This window comes from Drosophila willistoni (genome assembly GCF_018902025.1).
Source record: "Drosophila willistoni isolate 14030-0811.24 chromosome 2L unlocalized genomic scaffold, UCI_dwil_1.1 Seg196, whole genome shotgun sequence".
Taxonomy (NCBI): Eukaryota; Metazoa; Arthropoda; class Insecta; order Diptera; family Drosophilidae; genus Drosophila; species Drosophila willistoni.
This window is the reverse complement of record NW_025814048.1, coordinates 3721656-3745153: the sequence shown is the minus strand read 5'-3', so window position 1 is coordinate 3745153 and position 23498 is coordinate 3721656. Positions and strand designations below refer to the sequence as shown.

Here is a 23498-nt window from a genome sequence, read left to right as displayed (position 1 = left end):
CCGATTAGGTCCAATAGTTAATGTAACGGATTTTAAATTAAAAAAATTGCCAATGTCATAAATAATTTCTGGCAAATCAAATTAATTTGCTTTTTAAAAATTCTTTCTGTTTCTAAGAAATCGTAAAAACTTTCATTCTTTTTTTCCTCTCGTCATTTTATTGTAAGATCTCGTGTTAGCGACATCGACTACATACATATAAGGGATTCAATTGTATAAATTTGAACTGTGAAAATTAATTTCTCATTAAATTTTCCATTTGACCGATCTTTATTAGTCCAACGACTAGTCCAACGATACTGACGGCAATCCATTTGTCATATTCAATTCGTTCCGTTGCATTATCTAAGAGACTAATTTTAATGTTAACGCTTATGCAATTCAAGAGGACGTAATTTATTTATGTGTGGATAATGCAATTATTGAATTTTCTTATAAAAAGCGCTGGTTTTAACTGGTATACCAACTTATTATTCAGGATGAACATCCCCGCCATGTCGCTGTTTAACGTGATTTTACTTCTTATAAGTTTTATCATAATTGCTGAAGGAGCACCATTAACCTCCACCACCCGCCAGACCTTCGGCACTTTCACAATTCCTTATAAAGATCGCAACGGTAAAAACAGAGGATAATGGATTATTTTTCTAGTTTGTCAATTTTATTTTGATGTTTCTCAGACTTGAGATCAAATATAATAAAAGACACAAAAGTCGCTAAACGTCTAAAATGTTGTCATATATTTATACCAATTCCCTCGATTTGCATTGGATCTATCTCTATTTTGCTTATTATTTAATGGCCAAAAGTTTCTACAACTCTCTGAAGATCGTAGAAAGAGTCTAGCGCTGGATTTTGTACCTAAAACATTACAGCTTAAAAACTGCCTTTGCCTTAATTTAAGGTCATGGAATAATAAAGATCAAAACATTCGCCAATATCGACCTTTTAGTCTGTTGATTTAGATATGCATAAGCATAATCTTTTGCATTTTCGTATGGCATTCTTTCAACTATGATATTTGGACATAATAAATTTGTTCCATTGGATACACTTACAAAAAGAACCAACTAATTTTAAATTATTTAATTGACACTTTTGAAATTGTCGTCTAATGAGTTTAATTGAGAATAATGAATTTTTAAATGCTTTGATAATTTTAAAATAATTATTCAATTCTGTTCTTTACAAACGAAATGGAATAGGAAAATGAATAAAATAAAAATTTACGTTCGATTCATTTTACTTATAAAGAAAACTACTCTTTTGAAATTTGTAAGAGACAGACAGAGCTTACAAACATCCAATAAGTAATAGTTTGGCGCGCCAGAAATAAATAAAAGACTTTGGTTCAGCTTAGACACAATTTGGAATTATTTTTTATTATTTTTCAATCATAGTTAAAACGCCTTTTGCCATCGAAACGGTAGCCATAGGCAGCTGCATTTTTTGTATCCACCAAAGCTGGATTGCGGTGCTTAAAGAAACTCCCATGACCATGGGCTGGACGAGAATTGGAATTGGGTATTCCTTCAACTTCACGGGGGTAAAAGGCCTCGAACATGCCCTCTGGAGGAAGACAACATTCACTTATTTTCTGATCATTTGGATCATAGGCCTCCACATGGCTTATATGCATTTTTGACAACTGCCAAATCGTCAAGAATTGTAAAATTTTAATAATTACAAACATTATTGTCAATTGTTTACAAAAAAAAAACACACACACACTCAGCTACGAGAAGACACGCACATAAAGTACTTTTACTTTTTTGTGCAGAAATCCAAAAACTGGTTTTTAAAATTAAAAGTGGCTAGATTTTTAGCCGTAAAAGCTTCAAACAGCTGTTGTTTTTTAAAAAATGCGCGCACTCGGCAAATTTGGCCAATGTGGGGCAACGCCAGAAATAAAATTGACTAAAGCTTAATTAGAATATGTATACAGAACAGGAAAGAATTCGCATTTCAGATTTCACTTCGTTTATCACCAGCTTCTGGTGTATCCAAAAAAAATATTAAAGAAAAGAAAAAACAAAACGCAAAAGATAAGCAAAATTTTTTTTAAAAAAATTAATTACTGATAACTTGCCAAAATGTCATATAACCGCATGCAAAGTGAGCCAAAGGACTTGGCCACTTTAGCCAGTAAGTAATTAAAAATATTTAGGTACATATATATGTATTTAAAATATATAAAACGTAACTTGTCAAACATCTTCTAACCGGGATTATAAACAAATGAGCTATAATGGACTGAAACATGAAACAATTCAAATGTCTATACCAGATAATCGGGCGGAAGTAGGGGGGGACGTGACTAATCTTTATACATATATGTATGTACATATGTAAGGTCCGATTCGAATCAGCAAAAGGGCGCCCTTTTTAATTGCAAAAAATATATTTAATTGAATTAATCTTATCAGTCAAATTTCTTAGAAATTTTAAAGTTCAATGTGATGAGAGCTCGAAATAAATATTTACAATTTTCCAAATGATACAGTAAAATCATTCAAGAAAATAAAATACCCAATACGTAGATAAATTCCCAACTTATTGTTTATTAATTATGTGCATATTTACAAAAACCGGTCCTGCTTCCACCCATTGGGGAAAATTTTATTGGAATTACCTAGAAATGTGCATTCAGCAATTATTGGTTTATTTATTTTGCCGCATTTTTTCGCAGAACCACTTAATAATGGCGAACGATATCCACCTATACCATTGCCTCCACCGGCAAATGCCGCCATGCTGCCAACCGGAGTAGCCGCCGCCGATCCATTGGCCGTATTGGAGACTGGTCAGATCATCATACACAATGGTTCCGCCTATGTGGTGACAGGACCAAAAGATGATGAGAATCCGAATTTTGCATTTAACGATCAAAGCATACGCAAAGGTTTCATAAGGAAAGTCTATGGAATACTCTTGGTAAGATGACAAGAAACTTATGTTCATAAATATTTTCTTATTTTTAAATATATTTTCATTTAGGTACAATTACTCATTACTTGCGGTGTTATTGCACTTTTTATCTACCATGAGCCAACAAAATGGTTTGTACGGCAAAATCAATATGTTTTGGGAGTCGCAATGGTCTCCAATATAATCGTAATGCTATCGATGGCCTGCTGTGAGACAGCTCGACGAAGTTTTCCGTTGAATTTCATATGCCTGGGCTTCTTCACCGTGACCATGTCCTTGTTGCTGGGCGCTGTGGCCAGTAGTTTGGATTCACAAGATGTCCTAATGGCTGTGGGCATAACAGTCCTGCTGGTGGTCGGCCTTTCCATCTATGCCATACAAACCAAATATGATTTTACCGCTTGGGGTGGTGTCCTGGTCTCGTGTATTTTGTGTCTGTTTGTCCTAAGTCTTGTGGGTGCATTTAATCCTTCCATTTTCTCAAATATTGCCATTGCTTCGTTCGGCGCCCTGATCGCCTGTTTCCTGCTCATCTATGACACTCAATTGATCATGGGCGGCAATCACAAGTATCAGTTTAATCCAGAGGATTATATATTTGCTGCCCTGACACTTTATGTGGATATAGTGCGTATATTTTTATATGTTCTACGTTTGGTTGCCAGAAAATAAACTGCATTTGCATGAGAAACAAAAAACTGTTTCTAATATAAACCTAAATTAATATATATATACTAAATGTATGTGAATTTACCATTTTATATATGTGAATGTACATTGTGAAAAATATTTTACAAAAAAGCAAAAAATAAGAACAAAAAAAAAACTAAAGACTCTTAAATAATTTTAAACAATTATGTTTAGCTCTAAGCTTGATCAAAATGGCCATCAAATGGTTAGCCAAAAGAACAAAATAGTTTTATATAAAATATACACTATGCAATCAAAACGAATGGAAATGAATTATTTTTATTAATTTTATACAATTTGAAAGCTTTGATATAATATTTAAGTAACTGACCGTTTCCATTCTTTATCAGCATTTGTTTTTAGCTGTTTGTCCCATTCGTAGAAACATCGAAGTTTTGTAGCATAGTGTTATTTTAAATAAAAATCCATACTAAAAAAAAACGAGTCAAGGCTGTTGATTTTATATAATTGAATTCAACTCAACATTTTATGTTGCATATTTCATTTTCTTTATATATATATATATATATATTATTTTATTAAGCTTAAGTTTGTTTTTGGCTCCTCTTTGTCAATTGTTAATTACATACATATGTATAATTATAAATTTTATATGTATATGTGTATTGGGGGTTGTAACTATAAAATACAATCACAAAAAATCGTATGTAATTTCGAATTTTTTCACTTTTTCCTTATATACAAAATAAATGTTAATTAAACTAGAGATGGACAGACACAGAGAGAGGGGAAAGAAAAAAGGATACAGCCAAACAGATACAAACACGCACACACACACACACACATATACACACAGTCACATAAATATCTATATATATAAGTTTTTTCTCGTATTTAATTTAAGAATAATTAACTAAGGCTTCGACTATGTAACCTCAAAACGTGACTAATGATTCTCTGCTCTGGTCCTATGGTCAATTTTGCCCATACATACATACAAACATATACATGCACACATTCATAATTAGTATTCGATCTATTGATTGATAGATCGGTCGGTCAGTTTTCGCACACACAACGAATTTTATGTTTGGTTTCCGTTTTTCTGCTTTTGTGTATCCATTTTTTTGTGTATGCATATGAAATAAAGACTACACACTAAACTGCAAAATTCAGTTCGTTTGCATTGTTCCAGCGGCTAATCTCCTGAGTCCTCATAATAATATCCTCCTCCTTTTGCTCCTCGCGCTCCTTCAATCCTCTGTGAATGGATGATCTGAGGTATCGCTATTATTACGTCGCCGATTCTCTAGGATTTTAGTTGACTGCTCCAGGGTCTCCTTGTAGAACATATTCTCAACAGCATCGCTGGGCAGGGAATACTTCGAGTCATCCAAGTGCCAGGTTAGACCCAGTACTATATTGAAAGCTGATGCATCATAGCCGTGACAGCCGGAATAACGATACAATGGCTTTTTATTGAATTTGCAGCCATTAGATTGGGCACCTAGTTGAAACGGCGGAGAGGGAAGAAAAGAGCATAATCAAATTAGACAAGATAAACGATTAAAATGTATATTTATATTTGTCTGCATATTGTTCTTATCTGTAGATATAATTTTTGTCAATAAAGTGAACCATTTAAATGTTAGTTGTAAACGGCTATTGAATGCCAACGCATGGCTAGCTCCATTAGAATCGATGAAGGCCAGGATATAGCCATACAATGTGAACTGTTGATCAATCGGAAAAAACGTCACGGACGGATCTATGAGTTTGATATAACTGATATTCGCTTTCGACGATCTTTGGTGAGACGTTTCTATGCCATAATTATTGTAAGTGGTAGTTAGAAATTAGTTTACAATATATTATTTTAATCGATAACATAAGGAACCTTGTCGATTATGTATTAATCAAGGATGGTTGACTTATTATAGCACAAATTCAGTAATGTTAACATAAAAGATACTTTAAACTTGAGTAAAATTAGACTGAGTGATAATTGAAAGTCAAGTACTCGCTAGTTATCGCCAAGAAATTACCGATTTTTACTTAAACGATTTTGAAACGATTTTAATAACGATAACACATCAAATTTACGTCTATTTACTATCAATGGACATTTGCTTTCTACAAATCGATAACTCCTACGATCAAAAAGCATACTTATTGCAATTGATTTTCTCCATAACGATTAAACTGAAAAAATTCTAATAAAGAAAAACAAAGAACTAAGGATAATATTTGCAAAATTTTTACCAAAAATATACTTTTGATGCTCTTTTAATGATTAAATGCACATATCTAGATATCTAGAAATAATATGTCTTAGCTATAAACCAATTGGCAGTTATTTTATAGTTACAGATTGTTTTGTGTATACCCTGTATAGAGATTCTATTGGCCTTTCCTTTGCAATTTATGGAAATCTATAATTTAATGGTGACCCTGTTGAATGTGCTAATATATACCTGCCTCTACATTCTGAGAGATTGGCGCAGAACACCGCCCTATAATTATTTGGCCCTCCTGTTGACCACAATTTGCAGTGTGATAAACAGAAGTCTATATACCAACACTTTGGGTCGAACACATTGGGTGAGTTTGCTCTTTATGACATGGTTGACTCAGTTTTGTTGAGTACCTTTTTTCCTCATAGATACAAATCTACCCGGTGGCCTTAATATTTGAACTAGTTGCTTTGATGCTCTATTCGAAGCAATATAAATTCAAATTCAATCAAATTTATGGCATTATAGTATTATGTTTAGCATTCAGTTTCTTTCTGGTATTGGCCTATCAGCTAAATCAAATGATGACTGTAGTCTCAGCGGCTGTTTGTATCGTAGAAGGTTGGTATGTGCTCTATGACACACAGCATATGCTTTGTGGTCGCCATGGCTATAATTTGAAGAGTCATGAACATATTTATGCGGCTTGCAATATTTATGCTGATATACCAAAATTCGTATGGTCCTTGTTTAAAGTTATATTTCTGAGTCAAATTATTGGAGCCTTTCGTTTTTGTCGTGACTGTTGTCGCTCGGAAGTCTGTTAAAAATAAAGATGCCTTTAAAATAAAAGTCTATTTTCTATTTTTTATTCAATACTAAATTTTTCGGTTTTTATAAATTTTGTTTTAATTATGATTCAAACAGAAAATCAATCAAAAATCGTTATAAAAATGCAATTAGTTGAAACACCCAAATGGCAAAATATTGCAAAGGACATTAAGCAATTGAATTTGGACTATAAACCCATAGAAACCCAAGTGAAAATGATTAAAAATAGAGCACTATACAAAAGAAGAAGAATAAAAAGTTACGCCAGTTTATTTCGCCTGAAATTGGCAAGGATATTTTTGAAAGCACGTTTATATCGCCTAAAATTGGCAAGGATACTTTTGAAAGCACGTAGAGCATCCCAATTGAAATGGAGAAATCATAGAAATTCAGACACAAAACCGATTTCTGATATTCAATATATACTCAATTTATGGGAACAATATAAAAAATTTAAACAGCCACAAGAAATTCGTCATAGACGTCGACTTAATATGAAAGCTGTAGAAGTTCTGAGAAAACTGCTTAACCAAAAAGATTTAAATATATTTCGAGCACTTCGTCATTTGAAGAATATAGGGGCTTTTGGTTTTCTTAGATATTTGTATTATAAAAAGTCATATCGCATGCTTGGACCACTTTGGAGAAAATTCATTGAAAAATGGGGAAGAAGTAAATTTCGATTTAAGAAGTTTCCAGGTTTCAAACCTAGTCATGTGAATGAAGTAAATCCGTTTGGCTCTCAAAAAGGTGAAGTTATTTTTATGCCTAGCGATGTTTCTTCTCCGTCATTTAAGTTGGAACAAAATATTAAAATAAAACCATATAAGGGCTTAGAAAACGGTCGATCAAAGAAAAAACTCAATGATGTTACGGCAATAAAACTTCAAGTAATAGATTACATTCTATCTGATACTGAAAGCGAATCATCTTCAACATCAACTGAATCCTCGCATAGTGAGCTAGCGAAACCATGTCCATCTGAGATTGAAGGTGGCTATCTAAGGACTGTAAAATTAAGGGAAGATCTGAGTGGATACTATAGGAAATTAAATTTTAGATCTCTAGAAGAGCCCATATCATTCAAACATCCAACAGCATCGCGTCCATTTCTCAAGTCTATGAATCCTTATAAACCGAGCTTAGCCTTTCCCAGAAGTAATTCTTCATATTATCGTGATTCTAGCCATAATGTAAAAAGTAAATTAGGCAGAACCATTAGTCTTGTGGACCTGAAAATTTGGGCTCAACGTCATTTGTATTTCGACTTGGATGCAGATCAATATTTGGGATTCGACTTTCCTGAATTAAAGGAGGAATTCGTACGAAAAGAGAAAAAAAAACCGAAAATGAAACGAAAGAAGCGTAACCAACAAAAAGTGATTCAAGAAGAGAAAACAAAAAGTAAAAAGTGTTGCGATTGTCCATTTTGTGATTTTAGCAGAATAGCAAAAGAAGAAATTGATTCGGAATTCATTAAAGAAATGCGAAATCGAGGTGAAACTGTTTGGGAAAATTGCCTAAAAGTAGCGGAACAATCCACAGAGAAGAAGGAACAAATTGCAAGCGAGGAAGAAGAGTTGGACGAGGAATTGGAGTACTCTAGTTTGCAATTTATTAAAGAAATGAGAAATCGAGATGAAATTGTTTTACGGAATTGCTTAAAAGGCGAGGAGGATAAGGAATCTGAGTACTCCAGTTCTGAATTTATAAAACAAATGAGTAATCGAGGTGAAAATGTTAAGTGGAATTGCCTAAAATGCGAGGATGAGGAAGAGGAGGAGATGGAGGAAGATTTGGAGGATTCCACCTGCCTCTGTCCCTGGGCGTTATCAAATGCTGCAAACGCTTATCCCATGGTTAAGGATTATCATATAGAAATGTATGACAATTATCACGAACCGAATGTAAAACCAATATTTAGTAAATGCTATCAGACTTTAATTGAAGTGGATCATTTAATGGGAAAGCAAACGATTTCGATTGAAAATTGTATAAATTAGATTTAAGTTATTTTTTTTATTATTATTTAATTGTTAACTTATCAATCTATTGGTAATGGTAATTGTTTCATTGGATAATGATGCAATTTCGATTACCAATTGCTGATAAGCTGATGTTTGTGGTTTTTTGAATTAAAGGTGAAATTCGGTACCCCCCAAAAGTATGCAATGTCATTGCTTAATCATATAACAAAACAAAACAAATAATATTTCACGTGCCATCAAGCAAATGCCCTGCAAATGATGGTCATTAGTGGGCCCCCCATACAATTGATTGATTTATATTGATTAGAAGTAAGGCGAACTAAAGGCCCGACTAATGACCCAAAAGGAATACAGGATCATCACCAGACACCATTCGCGACTCACTCACCAATTGGATCGATGCACTCCAATGTTAATGAACATTTCAGCCATGGCAGCATGATTTTCTCAGTGACAAAGAGATTATCCACAAAGAAGACCACATCGAGATCAACCATGCGCAAAAATATAAAATTCTCTGCATCCGATTCAAAGTAATCAAACATTTTCGGATGCGTGCGCGAGGATACGGCTGTTGGGGTATTCCAGCCAAGAACTCCAGAGACCTGGACGCGATTCTGTAGCTCTTGCAACTCCCGATGTCCGCCACGCAGACGCATATAGTTTTCGGTGAAGAGCACCGATTTGGCCCGCATTAGGGCATCCTTTATCACAATAGGACGATAGGCATGTGTACGTTGATCCTGTACAAAGGATGGAAACTCCGATAGGTCATAGGTGATGACAGAGCAACGACTGCTATTGCAATAGGCGTTAAGTGTACGCAATTGATCCTCCGATATGCCCAGATCGTAGATCAATAGATATTCCGTTGGCAGCTTGGCTGCTATATTCTGGGCCAGAAGTATGGCCGATGGCGCTTGGCCCTCTTGCACATACGTGACTATAGTGAAATTGGCTCTAGTGCCATTATATGGCGTGGTAATGCGTTTACGTTTCTCTCCACCATTAGTCCTCTGATATTTGTTGGCTAGCTCCGCCAAATTATTTGGCCCATCCCCATGCCGCAAATCATTGAGCTCCAATTCCGCCTTGGTCGCCGAGGCGGGTACGTCAGTCTTTTGCACATGCAGCTGTTGCTCCTGATTGGCATCCTGCTGTGCATTATCCTTGCCTGAGGTGAAGCCAAGCAACAATAAATATTTGGGATCTAATTCGAGTTTCTTGCGTTCCAATCCAACACGCAAATTCTCCTAGAACGAAAAGAAAAGGATAGTAAAATGAGAGGTTAATTGACATCTGCTTGGCCTCTTTTTTCGCATACTTAATGGTGACTACATTTGCACTTCCAACATGCCATTGAATTGCTAGCCCGGAAATGGCGTGTGCTAGAAATTTGTATCATTAATATCATTCCTATATAAAGTTTTTTCTTTTTCCTGGTTTATGTTTATTCTTCAAAAGGGCGTGGACACAACAAAAACACCATCCATAACGGCGCCACAATTTCTATTCATTTGGTATATATATCAATAGGCTAGCTGCTGCTAATAGACACCCCAGACCCTTTCCCATCTTAATACCTTTTTCCCTTAGCTAAGGGAAGACAATGAAATTGTGCCCTGTCATGGGAACAATATCTATCCCGCCTACACCTAGTTGTTAGCTAAAGTAGTTATGCAGGTCTAGCTTTTACGGGTGCCCATTCCAAGAATAAATATATAATATACCCATCCTTTGAGCTAATAAACTAATTTCGACAACTAACACGTGGGCTCACAGTGGCAAAAAAATATAATCTTAATGGTCGGCAGGGGCTGATTCTTATCTACATATATCTGACGATTAACTTTTAACCTAATCGCAAACTCTGTCGACTGGATAATAGATTCTATTAGGTTTTTTGGTCTGTATTATAATACCCAAATTCGATTTCTCTGTTTCCTGCATTTCACGAAGCATTTCCTTTATATTTTTTCCATTCATTTGAAGAAAATTTAGTTTTTCTTTCATTGCTAAAGAAGATATACTAATTTTTTGCACAATCCAATAATTGTTTCAACTTATTTGAGATTGATTTCTAATACCACAGATCTTTGGCTTTATTCTGATCCTGATTTCCTCATAGCGCTCCTGAATTTATATTATAATAGCTAGCGTTGGCATATGTAAGAAATCGCTTTATTAGTTCAGTTAGTTTAGTTTCGTTTTTGCTCCTCTGGTCACGGCTGTGGCATATTTTCGTGTTGATGTCAAATTTGCTCTCGTTCTGTGTGTGGCGTGCCACATGCCTGTAAAGAGTTCACTTTTGCCGCACACTCAGATTAGTATTTTCCTTCTACTTCTCCATTTTTTTTTTTTTGGGTGGCAAAGGCAGAGAAAGAATAAACGTTGCCAGTTGCAGGAGGCAGAGGACAGAGAGAGAGAGGCTAAAACCAAATTAACCTACGGCAAAAGGCAGGCTTGTTGTCGCCAACACACAAATCGCATGACACTTTGGCCCCAAAATTCACACACACACAAACAACAATACCCACACACACTCCTATACACAGATACTGACAGGAATGACACCTGTGTGTCAAGGACCACGATTGTGCATAGCTTGGAAAAGGCATATGGCCTGGCCAAGGGGCCTGAATTTGCATAATACGACAAAAATCATAGGCAAAATGGCAACAAAAACAATGAAAAAAAAAAGAGACTTGTGGCTTTTAAAATTAAATTGATCGATTTACAGAAAACAAAAAGTCACAATTCTGTTAAAGGCTTTCAACATTGCAAAAAGCAAAGAACCTATTAAGATGGCTATCAATGGAAATGAGAATATGTTTTTATTATACTTGAACAGGCAATAAATGACATTTTCATCATCTTCCACAGTACGTTGAAGTATTTCAGTTTGAGAGATGCACAAGGAGGTCAATTGGTAAGCTATGTTGGTAATAGAGACGTTTTTACTATGCCTAGAAGTCGATGGATGTCTTCTTGATAAATACTCAGAAGGTTGGACGCACTTTAAAAAGGGTAACGACATATCTCCGCCGTTAGAAAAACGACATAATTTCGTGCGGAGATATGTCGTTCCGCAGATCACCGGTGATGATATAATAATAAACCCTAATAATAATTTCGCGCGGAGATATGTCGTTTTTCTAACGGTGGAGATATGACGTTTTGAAACGACATATCTCCGCGCAGATCACCGGCGATGATATGTCGTTTTACAACGACATATCTCAGTCGTTAAAAATGCCACATATCTCCGCCAGAAAAATGTACTGGGCGGAGATATGTCGCTATGCCTTTAAAACCCTGTTTAATTGAAGAAAAAATCCCTCCAAATTGCAATGTCCTAGCAAACCTTTGAAATTTCATTAAAAGTTGTGGAGTGTGTATCAAGTAGGCAATGAAATGATATACCTCATGATATCAGACCCTAATATATTACTCGTCAAACACAATTCAAACAAAACTATTCCCAAAACAATTCAAACAAAACTATTCCCCAAAAAACTAAAGCTACAGAAATACACGGACTATTGCAACTCCACAAAGACCCCAATCCCTATACTCTCTATATCGATATATATATATATATATATTTTCTAACCATGGAGGAACTACGACCCGATGAAATGATTTGGATCACCGAAGCCTTTCGAATACTTCAGAAGGATAGTGAGGGAAGTGTCACTACACGTGAATTGGCAACTGTGATGCGTTCCTTGGGCTGTCATCCCAGTGAGGGTGAACTTCAGTCTATGATCAATGAGGTGGATTACGATGGTAATGGTTCCATTGAAATTGAAGAATTCACTGCCATGATTTTGAGGAAATTGCGTGCCACCAACAATGAGGATGAACTACGTGAAGCATTTCGTATCTATGATAGAGATAACAATGGTTTCATTCACCCAGGCGAATTGAAATACGTATTGACGGCATTGGGTGTGAAAATTAGCGATGAAGAAGTTGATGAAATGATTAGAGAATATGATTACGATCATGATGGACAAATGAATTTCGATGATTTTGTTGGCATGATGTCAACGATTTAAGTTCAAGTAGTTTTTCAATTGGCTTCTAATGTTATCTAGTTTCTAAATTTCAATGGAAAAGTTTACTTCCAAAAAAAGGCATAAAATCAAAATTAACTTAAATAGTTGCAGGAAAAAAAAACAATTACCAATTTCTCGTTATGCTATTAACAAAATAATTCAACAATAAATGAAAAGTATAAAAAAAAAACCATTTTGTATTATATACAAAAGGCTATTTAAGATCAAAGAGAAATAAGGCGAATGTCACTAAATCTTTTGAAAATCGCATTTTTTATATAATTCCATGGGTTTCTTAGACTTCTTCCCTTTGTTCTTTTCCTTAAGGACGTTTTAAAAGGTCCTTTTTTTGACGGCCTCATACCCAAATGTATCCTAATTCTCATCTAAGAGTCTCTCTAGTCTCTCATATTAAGAGTCTAGTCTAAGCAAATTCATCGTTTAAATTACTAAGTAGGCTTTTTATTATGCCTTTGTTTACTTCTCAAACAACGAAACATATCACAATACACTCGAAAAAAATCGAGAGAAAAATACAAAAAAAAAAAATAAAATAAAAAAAATATTGCAAAAAAAATATAAAAATAATATATATAAAAATATATAAAAATAAACAAAAAATTTCGCACAAAAATGCACAAATTAAAGGTAAAAATGTCATCGTTTGAAATATCAGAAGATCAAGTGAATGAGTTTCGTGAGGCCTTCGACCTCTTAAAACTTAAGTCGGGAAAACTCTCTTGCAATGAATTGGGTGTCGCTATGCGCGCCATTGGACAATATCCCACCGAGGCTGAGCTCTATGATATGATAAGCGAGGTGGATCAATCAAGTGAGGGCGAGATTGATTTTCAACAGTTTTGTTCGCTGATGCTCAGACGTCTGGAGGAGCTGAATAGTGATGAGTATCTGAGGCAGGCTTTTAGGATATTTGATCGTGACTTGGATGGTTTTATAACAACAGCCGAGTTGAGGGCCATTATCTATAATTTGGGCGAACATATTAGCGAGGAAGAGTTTGCTGTTATGATGCAGGAGATTGATTATGATAATGATGGTGTGATCAGTTATGCAGATTTCGTCAAAGCAATGAGAAACTAAACAATCAAATGTCCAAGATTGTTTCCTCAGTTCCTTTTTATGTTTTCATTCCGCCTAAAAGTTGGCAATGCATCAATCTATGGTATATAATATAATGCATATGTATATACATTTCATATATCCGCGTGGCACGTGAGCTCTCCAGCGTTGTTGTTGTTTTCCAATGGCGTGACTCGAAATGCTCGCATGTGGCCTAATGGAGGCGCCCAGGGAATGTGCCAAAGAAGGAGGAACTTTCGACTAGGGAAGAAAATCAAAAGGGACAAAGCGGATGCGGACGGGAGCCAGGCAAAACGGCGACGGCGACACACAATTGTAAACAAGCATTTGGGAAAATAAAGAACAACGCTGATTACGATGGCAATTTAAATATTTGAACAAGCGGCGCAATTTCTTTTATATTTGTTTTTTTGTTTTTAAGATTAATGGGGAGCCGAGTTCAATACTAATTTGATGACATGCACACCAACACATTCATATAGAAACACACTCTGGGGACACTCTGTTGCAATAAGAACGAGGTCAAGATAATCAGAAGCTTATTGCCAAGACCTTAATAGCCTTCATTTAAACATCTTGGAGAATTTGACAATTTAATTCAAAGTGCAATGCATTTAATTTTTCAACCCTTTGAATCAAAGAACTAAATACTGGGGCTACTTAATCTTAATATTGAGAATAGATGAAATGAAGGATACTTTAAAAATATAAAACTTTAAACGAAATAGGTATTGGATTGCACACAATATATTAAGGGTATTCATACTCCTTTAAGTTTTCAGTTTTTTTAGAAGTTTTTAGTCATCGATTATGAAAATATCCTTCAAATTTCTGAAATCTACATAGATAACTCCATATAATATATACTATGTATCGCTTCAAAAATTTTATTATGAATATGTGGGCAAAAATACACAAGTCAGTATAGATATCGAGAAAGAGTTCCCTATTGAAGAGGGAAGACAACCTGAAGCAATTGAGTGACAAACAATGATAACAAATTGATGATCCTAGGCATGAGGATCCTAGCAATAAGGAATTAGGAGTCTTTAACGCTTTAAGACTCTTAACATAAATGATCAAACAATTTAACTCAAAAGACAATTTCCCATAAGTCAAACACAAAGTAAAATAAGGACGGACAATCAAAAATGTTACTCAAATCTTCTAAATTTCCAATCTGTATGTAATTGAAAAGTAGGCTGTGTATATTGTGTTTTGTTATAAAGTCAATTCATAGCCCATTCTATATTCATTCACAACTCTCACTTGCTAAGGGCAACATACAAAGCACAAAACTTGATACAAATAATTGTTTTTATTATGGCTGAATTAACTGAAGAACAAGTTAAAGAAATTTATGATGCTTTCAAACTTTTTGATGTGGATCACACCGGTAATATAACCGCTGTTGAGATGGGCAATGTAATGCGTTCTATTGGCCAATTGCCCACCGAAGCTGAACTCTACGACTTGATTGACACGGTCGATCTCGATGGGGATGGTGAGGTTGATTTTCAAGAATTTCTACACATGATGGCAATGCGTTTTCAAAATCTTTACGACGACAACATTCTGATGGAGGCATTCAAGGTATTCGATCGTGATGAGGACGGTGTTATAACACAGCCCGATTTGAAAATCGTAATGACCAATTTGGGTGAAAAATTCACAGAACAGGAATTCCAAGATATGTTTCGAGAAGTGGATACCGATAATAATGGGGTCATCACTTTTGAAGAGTTCTTGGATGCTGTTAAGCATTAGACGTGAAAGAAGAGCATTGCATATCTAGCTTTCTACACTAATTTCTTTGACAACTTTAACAAGTGTTTGGCATGTAAAATAAAGCCTCTTGATTATCTAATTTTAATGGAATTTCAAACAATGCGAGAACCATTGGGGCTAATGTTATTAGTTCTGACTCGACGGGGTCATTCTTCATTTGGTTTGCCGTTCAATTATTTAAGAGTATCGAGCGTGAGCTCAGCTCTTTAAGGGGTTGACACATTTGTCAAGTTGTTATACCCCCGATGAATGGTATATACACACATATATACATGGCTTATTACCAGACTAGACTAGATATGGTTAGATGAATGGTGAAATGAAGGGACATGTCCCATGTAAATTAGACAAATTGCAATGACTTTCAGACGACACAATGACAATTTATTTCATGTTAATCAAATGTCAGAGGTTAGATAATTTTAAGTGGCTTTGAATGGTTTGAAAAGTGCTTGTTGGCCGATAATAATTACATTTATACTAATAACCATTCAAAATGCATTATCAACCGATGGTGGCTATTCATTTAAATGGACAACTCCATTACAATTATAATAGGAAATGACTCCAAATTTATTCTCAAAACGAAGCAGGTTTTTTAATGCCATCAAAGCTCTAATTTTCAGAATTAGCATGATGAAAACTGAAGACAATTTAAAGAGAAACTATCCAAAAATTTATTTTTACCTCAGTTTCTAATCAATAAAAATCGCTTGACTGCTCTAATTAAACGAATACAATAATAATATATGTATATGCCATACCAAAATATATATAGAATGGACTTTCTTTTGTTTGCGTACTTGAAAACCAATTAAAAGTAGGAAATCTTTTTATATGGCCTATTAAAAGGGCCCCTCCCCCCTTTACTACTTGTGTGTTCATAAATGTTAAAAGTTATTTGCGGATATCTATAAAAGATATAACCCAAACATACCGACCCAATTCCCTCACTTTACCATCTCGAGGTCGACTTATAAACTTGCTGGGAAATGTTTTTAATATGAAGAATACTTTCTTGAAACCTCCCTCGATTGCATGCATTTGGTTTTATTGCGTTTCCCCCTTGTACTTTTTTTGGTCAAACACACATGTCTTATTCTCATCGAATCCAATCGAAGCAAACTTATAATTTTCAAATATAATTAAGGTAAGACACGTGCACTTTTCAAAATTATAAATACAAAAATCAAATTCTTTATGATAATTGTAGGAATTCCAAAGTGACACAACAAATACAAAAAAAAAAAAAGTTTTTACCAACGTAAAACAACTTTTAATACGAGAAACAACATAGATTCAGAATTGCACTAAATCAAAAGCAAATGTAACCAAAAACCTAATGCAAATACTAAACAAAACAATGGCCTAACTAAAACCAGTTTAATATTGACTAATGAAATGCAATGAGTTGGCGGTTTTTGATTTACTCTTCCGGCCTAGTGAGGGTATTAGAATATTGTTGAAAAGGAAGGCATTTTAAAGAATCAATATACAACTAGATCCACTTGGAATACAGTGAATACTGCATGTTCTATTAAAATTATAAGATGTATGTGATTAAACTTAATCTTTAATTATCATATATGTATTTTCAAATATGAATTTGTCATTTTAAGGGCGAAATCGTTTTTGGTTATTAAATTTAAACATTCGATCTATCTAAATACAAAACTTTGCTTATTTCGCTCCCGATGATCCGTGGGATAACTTCGAATACGTTTAATAACCTCTTGATCTATAATATATAGCTATTTTTCATGTTTTATCACAGTTTACTGCTAATATAGACATATATTTTATTACTTTCCCTAAAGAAAAGGGTATAGACACTTCGCCATGAGACCAATTCATTAACTCAATGGTTATGATTGGGTTTTTTTTTTATTGTTCTACGTGAGAATCTGTATATGAATAAAAATCAAATCCGTCACAGACGGCTTGAAAAGAAGGGGGAAAATAAAAATGTTTTGTTTTTTTATCAGAGTAGAATATTATCAACTAAATGCCAGCAAGATACATAGATATATGTATAGATAGAAGGTTAGATAAAGACAGAGAAAAACTGACTGACTAATTCTTTCTGTATGATAAGATTTATCACAGAAATGAAATAATTAATGTTGTTTGCTCAGGTATTTAGAGATAGCAAACACACACACAAAACTCTTGCAATGATTGTAAACTTAAATTTTAATGTTGAAATTAAGTTTATGTTAAGGTTATGTGTGTGTGTGTGTTTGTGGCAAAATGAAATTCAATATGCCACACGCAAAACAGGCGGGAGCAAGGGAAGGAAAGAGCTGAAAGCCAGCACATCGAGGCCGGAAAGTGACCGCAATCTAATTAATGTAAACAGTAAACGTTTTGGCAAACAAACAACAACATGAAAAAAAAAATAATATTGAAGTTTCAGACATATGTATTAGAGGGCTATGAATTTGTATTTACCACACAATCACCCACACCCCACACCCATCCACAGGGCAGGATTATGTAGGTGTAGGGGAAGGAAAAAAAATTATGGTGATGATTTCTTTTGGGTCATTTACTTTAGTTTACTTTCCAGACGGCCAGCCTAGTGAGCAGAGAGTCGTTCAATTTAGTTAAGAGCATGAGAATGACAAAATAATACAGCTAGACATGGGCGTACACCCATTTCCTCGTCTCCAGTACATATAGTATATGTCGAAAGGGGATGAAGCAGCTCATTTAGTCTATTAACCTAATGGTTATTGGTTACCACTATCAACTTATCGATTGATCAGCGACCCAAATATTCAATTCTAACATCATTAAATGTCCTTCATCTGCTTTCTACTACGCCCATGTACTTAAAGATGAAAGCCTAAACATTTTTGATGGCCCAAACGTGGGAGCCTTCTTATGGACATATGAGTGCAGTTCAAGGCCAAGCCAAAACATAGATAGACCGACCGAATAGACGGACAGACAGACTGTTGCTGCCAAAACCAACAGAGAAAATTGGCAATCATTTGATGAGGCTTTGCCAAAATGAAACTGACACATAGGAAAACCCTTTTAAGGATACTTAAATTCTACAAAACAAATAAAAAAAAAGAGAAAACTTGAATGAAAATGAAACCTTTTATTTACTTTTATCTCTATTTACATACCTAGAGAGTAGTGACTCTTTACACAATCTTCCACACACTTATAATCTTTAGTTTCTATGAGATAAAAAACACATATTCAACAAACCTTTGTTTTAAATTAAACTTGAGCTAACTAAAAAACAGATTTGATAACAAAAAGATTGCTCTCTGAAATATTTGAAACAATTTGTGAGAATTTTGATGACGTAAAACGTCAATTTTATCGACTTCTTAACCTAGAACCTTTTATATTGGTGCAATAAAAGTTCATGAAAAATTATGCTTTGCCAGTGTAAATATTTCTTTACGATTCCAAAAAGAGGGCTTAAAAAATGTTTCTGCACGATTTCTTAAACTTTAAAGACTAAGGACTTTTCCAGCACTATTTTATGTAGATGACCTTTTATCGTAGGGCAAATGAAGTAAAATTCATATAATTCCTCTTGAAATTAAATACTTTTCATAAACATCAAATAGAAATGATAAAATCCTATAAAGGATACGAGCTGATATATGGAATCCCATTTTGCAATAGTTTTAAAGTAGTCTAAAAATTAGTTCATTCACATATAAACCTGTTCAGGCTTTCCCTTTTTTAAGTTGACCACAAAACAACATTTAAGGTATTCAAACTTCCGCTCTACTCATATTTACATTTGTTTGTTATGGTAAAAACCTCTTGAGTTACAATGTGGTGGCGGTTAGATAAAAAACAAGACATAAACTTAAAGGCCCAGTCAATGGGGCGAAACCGATGTAGGAAATCGAGTGTTTAAAGTTTTTTTCCGGTACTTTAAGACTTACGTGTTAGATAAACCATACCTAAAAATGTATTTTTTTCTCCTTTTTTAGGATTGGCATAAAAATTCCCCAAAAAATAATAAAAAGAAGTTCCATATGAGTCACACAAAAAACAAATCCCTTTGCAGGTGTGTTAGTATGACTAATTTACAATTTGAATATAATCTTATTAAATTGTCATGTGTCTATGATAACAACGAAAAATTATGATAGACATATAGAAATTCCATCACTAAATGGTTATTCCAAATTGAAATTGGGATGAATGAAGAGTTCTCTGATAAGAGAGATAGCTAGAGTCACTACACACACACACACACACACACACACACACACACACATATGCAGTGCGCTATCTTAGAGGATTATTTCAAAATCTATGATAAGACAAAACCCCCCCACAAAACGACTATCAATCAAATCGAGGGGAATGGAATTCTAAAGGTGACTTACCTGAAACTCTTTCAATTGCTGATGCGTCTGGACAACGATATTCTTGAAGGAATCGTTCGGTTCACCGGCTGGTCCAAAGACAATAAACACGATCGTAGCGATTATCACACCGATTAGTATTAGGATCAAGTGTTTCGTTCGCATGGCCGCTAAAATTGACTTTGATTTCGTTTTGTAGGCAATTTTGCGTGCAAAAATGCGTTTTAGGGTCAGTGAGGCCTCCAGTCTGAATTTGTTTTTGGGTGATTAAGACCCAAGTTGGGTGTCTTTAAATCGTCTAGTTTAGATTAGATTATTTATTCTTCACTTCTCTTTGCTTCTTCGATTTCCGTTTTCCTCTTTTCGTTTGTGTCAATCACAAATTGTGAAGAGTGTTTTTTGTTTTTGTTTTTTTTAACAATTATTGAGCATTGATTTTATTGTTTTCGTTGTTGTTGCCATTGGCTCAAGCAGCACCACTGTCAACATCATCATTGTTGTTGTTGTTGCTCTTGTTGCTGTCGTCGTCTTTGTCGTCTTCTTTGCTCTGATAATGAGAAATGAAAATAAAAATAAATTAATAAATATTTCATATTGAAACTGACGATAAATACTTTTAAATTTAGCGCGTAGGCGGATTGTTATAGAATAGATTAACATTCGAATTTAGATTTCATTTTAATTAAGAGATTAATTATTGCCCCCATTGAGTGCTTGAAATTTTCCATAATCAAAAAGATGAAATGATTTCTAGCAAAGGTCGATTTAAAAGCTCTGAAAAGACGGATATACATATGTATGTACCTAAAGTTATACCCCAGAGAAAACTATTTCCGACAAGCAATTTATCAAGAAAAACCTAAATGTTGTTCATATCGCTCATATTTTAATCCCTTTGGGAGCACTCCTGACTCAATTTAGGAAAAAACACATTTCGTAATCAATAATATTTTAGGTAAATTCGATAATGTTAATTAAATGTATAAATATGTGTACTTCATTTCAGATAAAATTGAAATATTTCACAAGTCTGACCATTAAGAGACATGGTTATAAAATTGAATAGGGATAATATATGGTGGACCTTTGCCCCTTAAAGTATGCACGTAAATTGTTTTTCTAAACTGCTTTGAGTCGTTTTTTTCAACACTTTTTAAATTTAACTTTTATGTTTGAAAAAGTAAATTAAGAGAGGTAAGTAATTAATCTTGGATAAAAGGGGAAGTTTTCTTTAAACATATTATACAAGTGATTCGATTTAGGGAAAAGCCTTAATACGTATATGTATGTGTGATCTTACTATAGATAATTGTATGCGGCAGGTATATTATTTTTGTTTACCTGTAGATTAGATAAATAGAAACATTAAACAATAAGGACTATGGTAAAAGTAGGTAACATTTCTCATAGTTTATCTCGTTCTCACCCGATTAAGTATAGTCCTTTCTACATTATTTAGATGCTGCTTAAGAAAATAATATTATATGTTTACTATTCTAACAACCTTTATTAAAATGTAATAAATACCACGTCTATAAAAAAATAAAGGTAACAATCATTGTTGCTATGTCATTTGATATGTGCGATCAATTAATATAAGTTAACAATTTGCATAAAAATTTTTATTGATCATCAAGTGTCTAATACGGTGATGCAACTCAGTTAACCCCATAAGAATTATATTTAAAACACGCCGCCACTGATCCATCATATTTTGGTGTGAAGTTTAATTTCTGAAAAACTGCTATTAATTGGTTTTCCCATTTGGATTTATGTATAAATGTATTAAACTGTTTATCTTAAAAGGAAAATTTGAAATGTGAAGACTCTTGACTGGCAAAATTTTGTGTTGGGCAATAGAATATTTATGAGGAAATTTGTGCATCAGCAAGTTTAAGGGAAACAAACAAATATTTTTTGCCTGTTTGACGTCTTTCAACACCTTGTTCAGGGGAAGCTCTCACAACCCCACACATGCACACACACACACACACACAGACAGACACGAGCTGGTCATTGTGGGGTTAAAAAGTACCGCAAAAAAATTTACAAGGTGAGCGAGCATCATCTTAATGAATAGACAAAGAAGAGAGAGAGAGAGTGAATATGAGTGTGAGTGAATGTGTCTTATGCAAATGAATACAAGGAAAATGCCGACGACGATGATGATTGCCGACCCCTTCCTACCTTCACCCTACTTACATATAACCCTACCTATCACAAAACTTACATTTTTCTTAAGTGGCGCCCAACAAGAGATGCCGTTGTTTTTGTTGTTGTTGTCGTTGATGCTGCTGCTGCTGCTGTGAAGGGAGATGCATTGCCGGCGCAGCCTTGATTAAACTCTGAACTTGGACACTGTTGTTGTTGATAAGCAAATACAACAAAAGCTTTTGTGTAATTATTTTTTGCTCGATTTTCTTTAAACTTTTACTTTCGTTTGCCAATTGAAATAATTCGAAGCACGTCGTAAGGCCAATAAGACACAAACAAAAAGCACTTGAAATCCATTTGTTGTTGTAGCTCTTCACTGTATTATTCTCTCTTATCTTGGTTAAACAACAAAATATACATATACATATGTAATGTGAAAAACTCTCGCTAATTTCACATAAAACATTGGCGCGCCAGTTGTACGTACTATACTAGAATTTAAGAAATTTTTTTAACAAATTTTCTTTTTTTTATGTTGTTGTTGGTTTTTTTCGACTTCCTCGAACTCTTAGGAAAATCGCCGTCGGCTCTTAGCTCAAAAACAAAACTGATGGAAAAAAAATTAAACGCGACCAGCGAGCCACCACCAACTGGCGAGACCCAGTTGGAAAAAGGAGGCAACCTAAAAGTTTGCGCGTTTGATTCCCTTAATTTACTTTAATTACTAACAGGAAGGGCTATTTTATTTAACATAGGTATAGAGTATTGCAGGGGCCTGCCTTTTTAGTTGCATTCTTTTAATATTAGTAAGTGTCTAGCATAGACAGGTAAAATAAACCTGTAACAACTTGGTACGAATTCCAACAGGGGCATTAATGAACTACTCAATTGTGAGGAAACTGCAGAACCAGTTCCCAAAATATAGAGCGATTCGCTACAAAACCCAGCAAACATTTGAAACTTTCAGGTTGAAAATTAAAAAACACCATATAAAGTCATAAATAAAGTGGTATTTTTACTTGGTCGTCATATATGTATTTTTATTTAAGTTTAGATTATTAAAATTATGACACTATGACACAAAAACTTAAATAGTAGTCGACTTAATTGCGCGATACACCAATACATATCAACAATTATTGAAGTTGTTTGAATCCCTCCTTGGTATATAATGAATCCACCTGTTTTGGTTGGTTTTTTTATTTTATAAATTCTTTTGAGATTTGCTAAAATATTTCTACGAACATTTAAACACGACTCATTCTGATTTAAATTTATGTTTCATAGAGGAAAATTTGTAACAGTTCAATTGCAGAATTTAAATAAGCCAATTAGCTAATAATGTATGCGAAAGGAATAGAAAATTAAATAAAAATAAAAATAGCAAAATATTTTCAATATTATTCGATAAAT

General features: G+C 34.2%; 6 protein-coding genes across 6 annotated transcripts; 4 read left to right on the top strand and 2 right to left on the bottom strand.

The window, feature by feature from the left end:
- Positions 1 to 1355: 1355 nt before the first annotated feature.
- Positions 1356 to 1711, bottom strand: LOC6640636. Its single transcript, XM_002063520.4, has one exon. The coding sequence runs from the start codon at positions 1691 to 1693 to the stop codon at positions 1391 to 1393; it is 303 nt and encodes a 100-aa protein (XP_002063556.2). The 5' UTR covers positions 1694 to 1711; the 3' UTR covers positions 1356 to 1390.
- A 231-nt stretch (positions 1712 to 1942) lies between these two features.
- Positions 1943 to 4285, top strand: LOC6640637 (protein lifeguard 1). Its single transcript, XM_023182118.2, has 3 exons — positions 1943 to 2145; positions 2690 to 2934; positions 2998 to 4285. The coding sequence occupies exons 1-3, from the start codon at positions 2094 to 2096 to the stop codon at positions 3598 to 3600; spliced, it is 900 nt and encodes a 299-aa protein (XP_023037886.1). The 5' UTR covers positions 1943 to 2093; the 3' UTR covers positions 3601 to 4285.
- Positions 4286 to 4813: 528 nt separating this feature from the next.
- LOC6640565 lies at positions 4814 to 20372 on the bottom strand. Its single transcript, XM_002063522.4, has 3 exons — positions 19953 to 20372; positions 9021 to 9885; positions 4814 to 5086 (listed from the first exon to the last, which is right to left on the bottom strand). The coding sequence occupies exons 1-3, from the start codon at positions 20094 to 20096 to the stop codon at positions 4833 to 4835; spliced, it is 1263 nt and encodes a 420-aa protein (XP_002063558.1). The 5' UTR covers positions 20097 to 20372; the 3' UTR covers positions 4814 to 4832.
- Positions 5259 to 6665, top strand: LOC6640566 (protein lifeguard 1). The gene is made up of 3 exons (XM_023182142.2): positions 5259 to 5417; positions 5944 to 6180; positions 6242 to 6665. Exons 1-3 carry the CDS (start codon positions 5259 to 5261, stop codon positions 6638 to 6640), a joined length of 795 nt encoding a protein of 264 aa, XP_023037910.1. The 3' UTR covers positions 6641 to 6665.
- On the top strand, positions 12075 to 12871 carry LOC6640567 (calmodulin-beta). Its single transcript, XM_002063524.3, has one exon. The coding sequence runs from the start codon at positions 12247 to 12249 to the stop codon at positions 12691 to 12693; it is 447 nt and encodes a 148-aa protein (XP_002063560.1). The 5' UTR covers positions 12075 to 12246; the 3' UTR covers positions 12694 to 12871.
- LOC111519841 (neo-calmodulin) lies at positions 15029 to 15661 on the top strand. The gene has a single exon (XM_023181990.2). The coding sequence runs from the start codon at positions 15118 to 15120 to the stop codon at positions 15559 to 15561; it is 444 nt and encodes a 147-aa protein (XP_023037758.1). The 5' UTR covers positions 15029 to 15117; the 3' UTR covers positions 15562 to 15661.
- Positions 20373 to 23498: the final 3126 nt, after the last annotated feature.

What these genes read in the sequence shown, in the direction of transcription:
- LOC6640566 (XM_023182142.2), top strand. Translation starts at nt 5,259, where the DNA reads ATGGCTAGCTCCATTAGAATCGATGAAGGCCAGGATATAGCCATACAA. An exon ending in GTTTCTATGCCATAATTATT is followed by an intron (nt 5,418 to 5,943) that starts GTAAGTGGTAGT and finishes GTTATTTTATAG; the next exon opens with TTACAGATTGTTTTGTGTAT. An exon ending in CTTTGGGTCGAACACATTGG is followed by an intron (nt 6,181 to 6,241) that starts GTGAGTTTGCTC and finishes TTTTCCTCATAG; the next exon opens with ATACAAATCTACCCGGTGGC.
- LOC6640567 (XM_002063524.3), top strand. Translation starts at nt 12,247, where the DNA reads ATGGAGGAACTACGACCCGATGAAATGATTTGGATCACCGAAGCCTTT.
- LOC6640637 (XM_023182118.2), top strand. Translation starts at nt 2,094, where the DNA reads ATGTCATATAACCGCATGCAAAGTGAGCCAAAGGACTTGGCCACTTTA. An exon ending in GGACTTGGCCACTTTAGCCA is followed by an intron (nt 2,146 to 2,689) that starts GTAAGTAATTAA and finishes ATTTTTTCGCAG; the next exon opens with AACCACTTAATAATGGCGAA. An exon ending in AAGTCTATGGAATACTCTTG is followed by an intron (nt 2,935 to 2,997) that starts GTAAGATGACAA and finishes ATTTTCATTTAG; the next exon opens with GTACAATTACTCATTACTTG.
- LOC6640636 (XM_002063520.4), bottom strand. Translation starts at nt 1,693, where the DNA reads ATGTTTGTAATTATTAAAATTTTACAATTCTTGACGATTTGGCAGTTG.
- LOC111519841 (XM_023181990.2), top strand. Translation starts at nt 15,118, where the DNA reads ATGGCTGAATTAACTGAAGAACAAGTTAAAGAAATTTATGATGCTTTC.
- LOC6640565 (XM_002063522.4), bottom strand. Translation starts at nt 20,096, where the DNA reads ATGCGAACGAAACACTTGATCCTAATACTAATCGGTGTGATAATCGCT. An exon ending in AGCAATTGAAAGAGTTTCAG is followed by an intron (nt 9,886 to 19,952) that starts GTAAGTCACCTT and finishes TTTTCGTTCTAG; the next exon opens with GAGAATTTGCGTGTTGGATT. An exon ending in GGAGTGCATCGATCCAATTG is followed by an intron (nt 5,087 to 9,020) that starts GTGAGTGAGTCG and finishes CGTTTCAACTAG; the next exon opens with GTGCCCAATCTAATGGCTGC.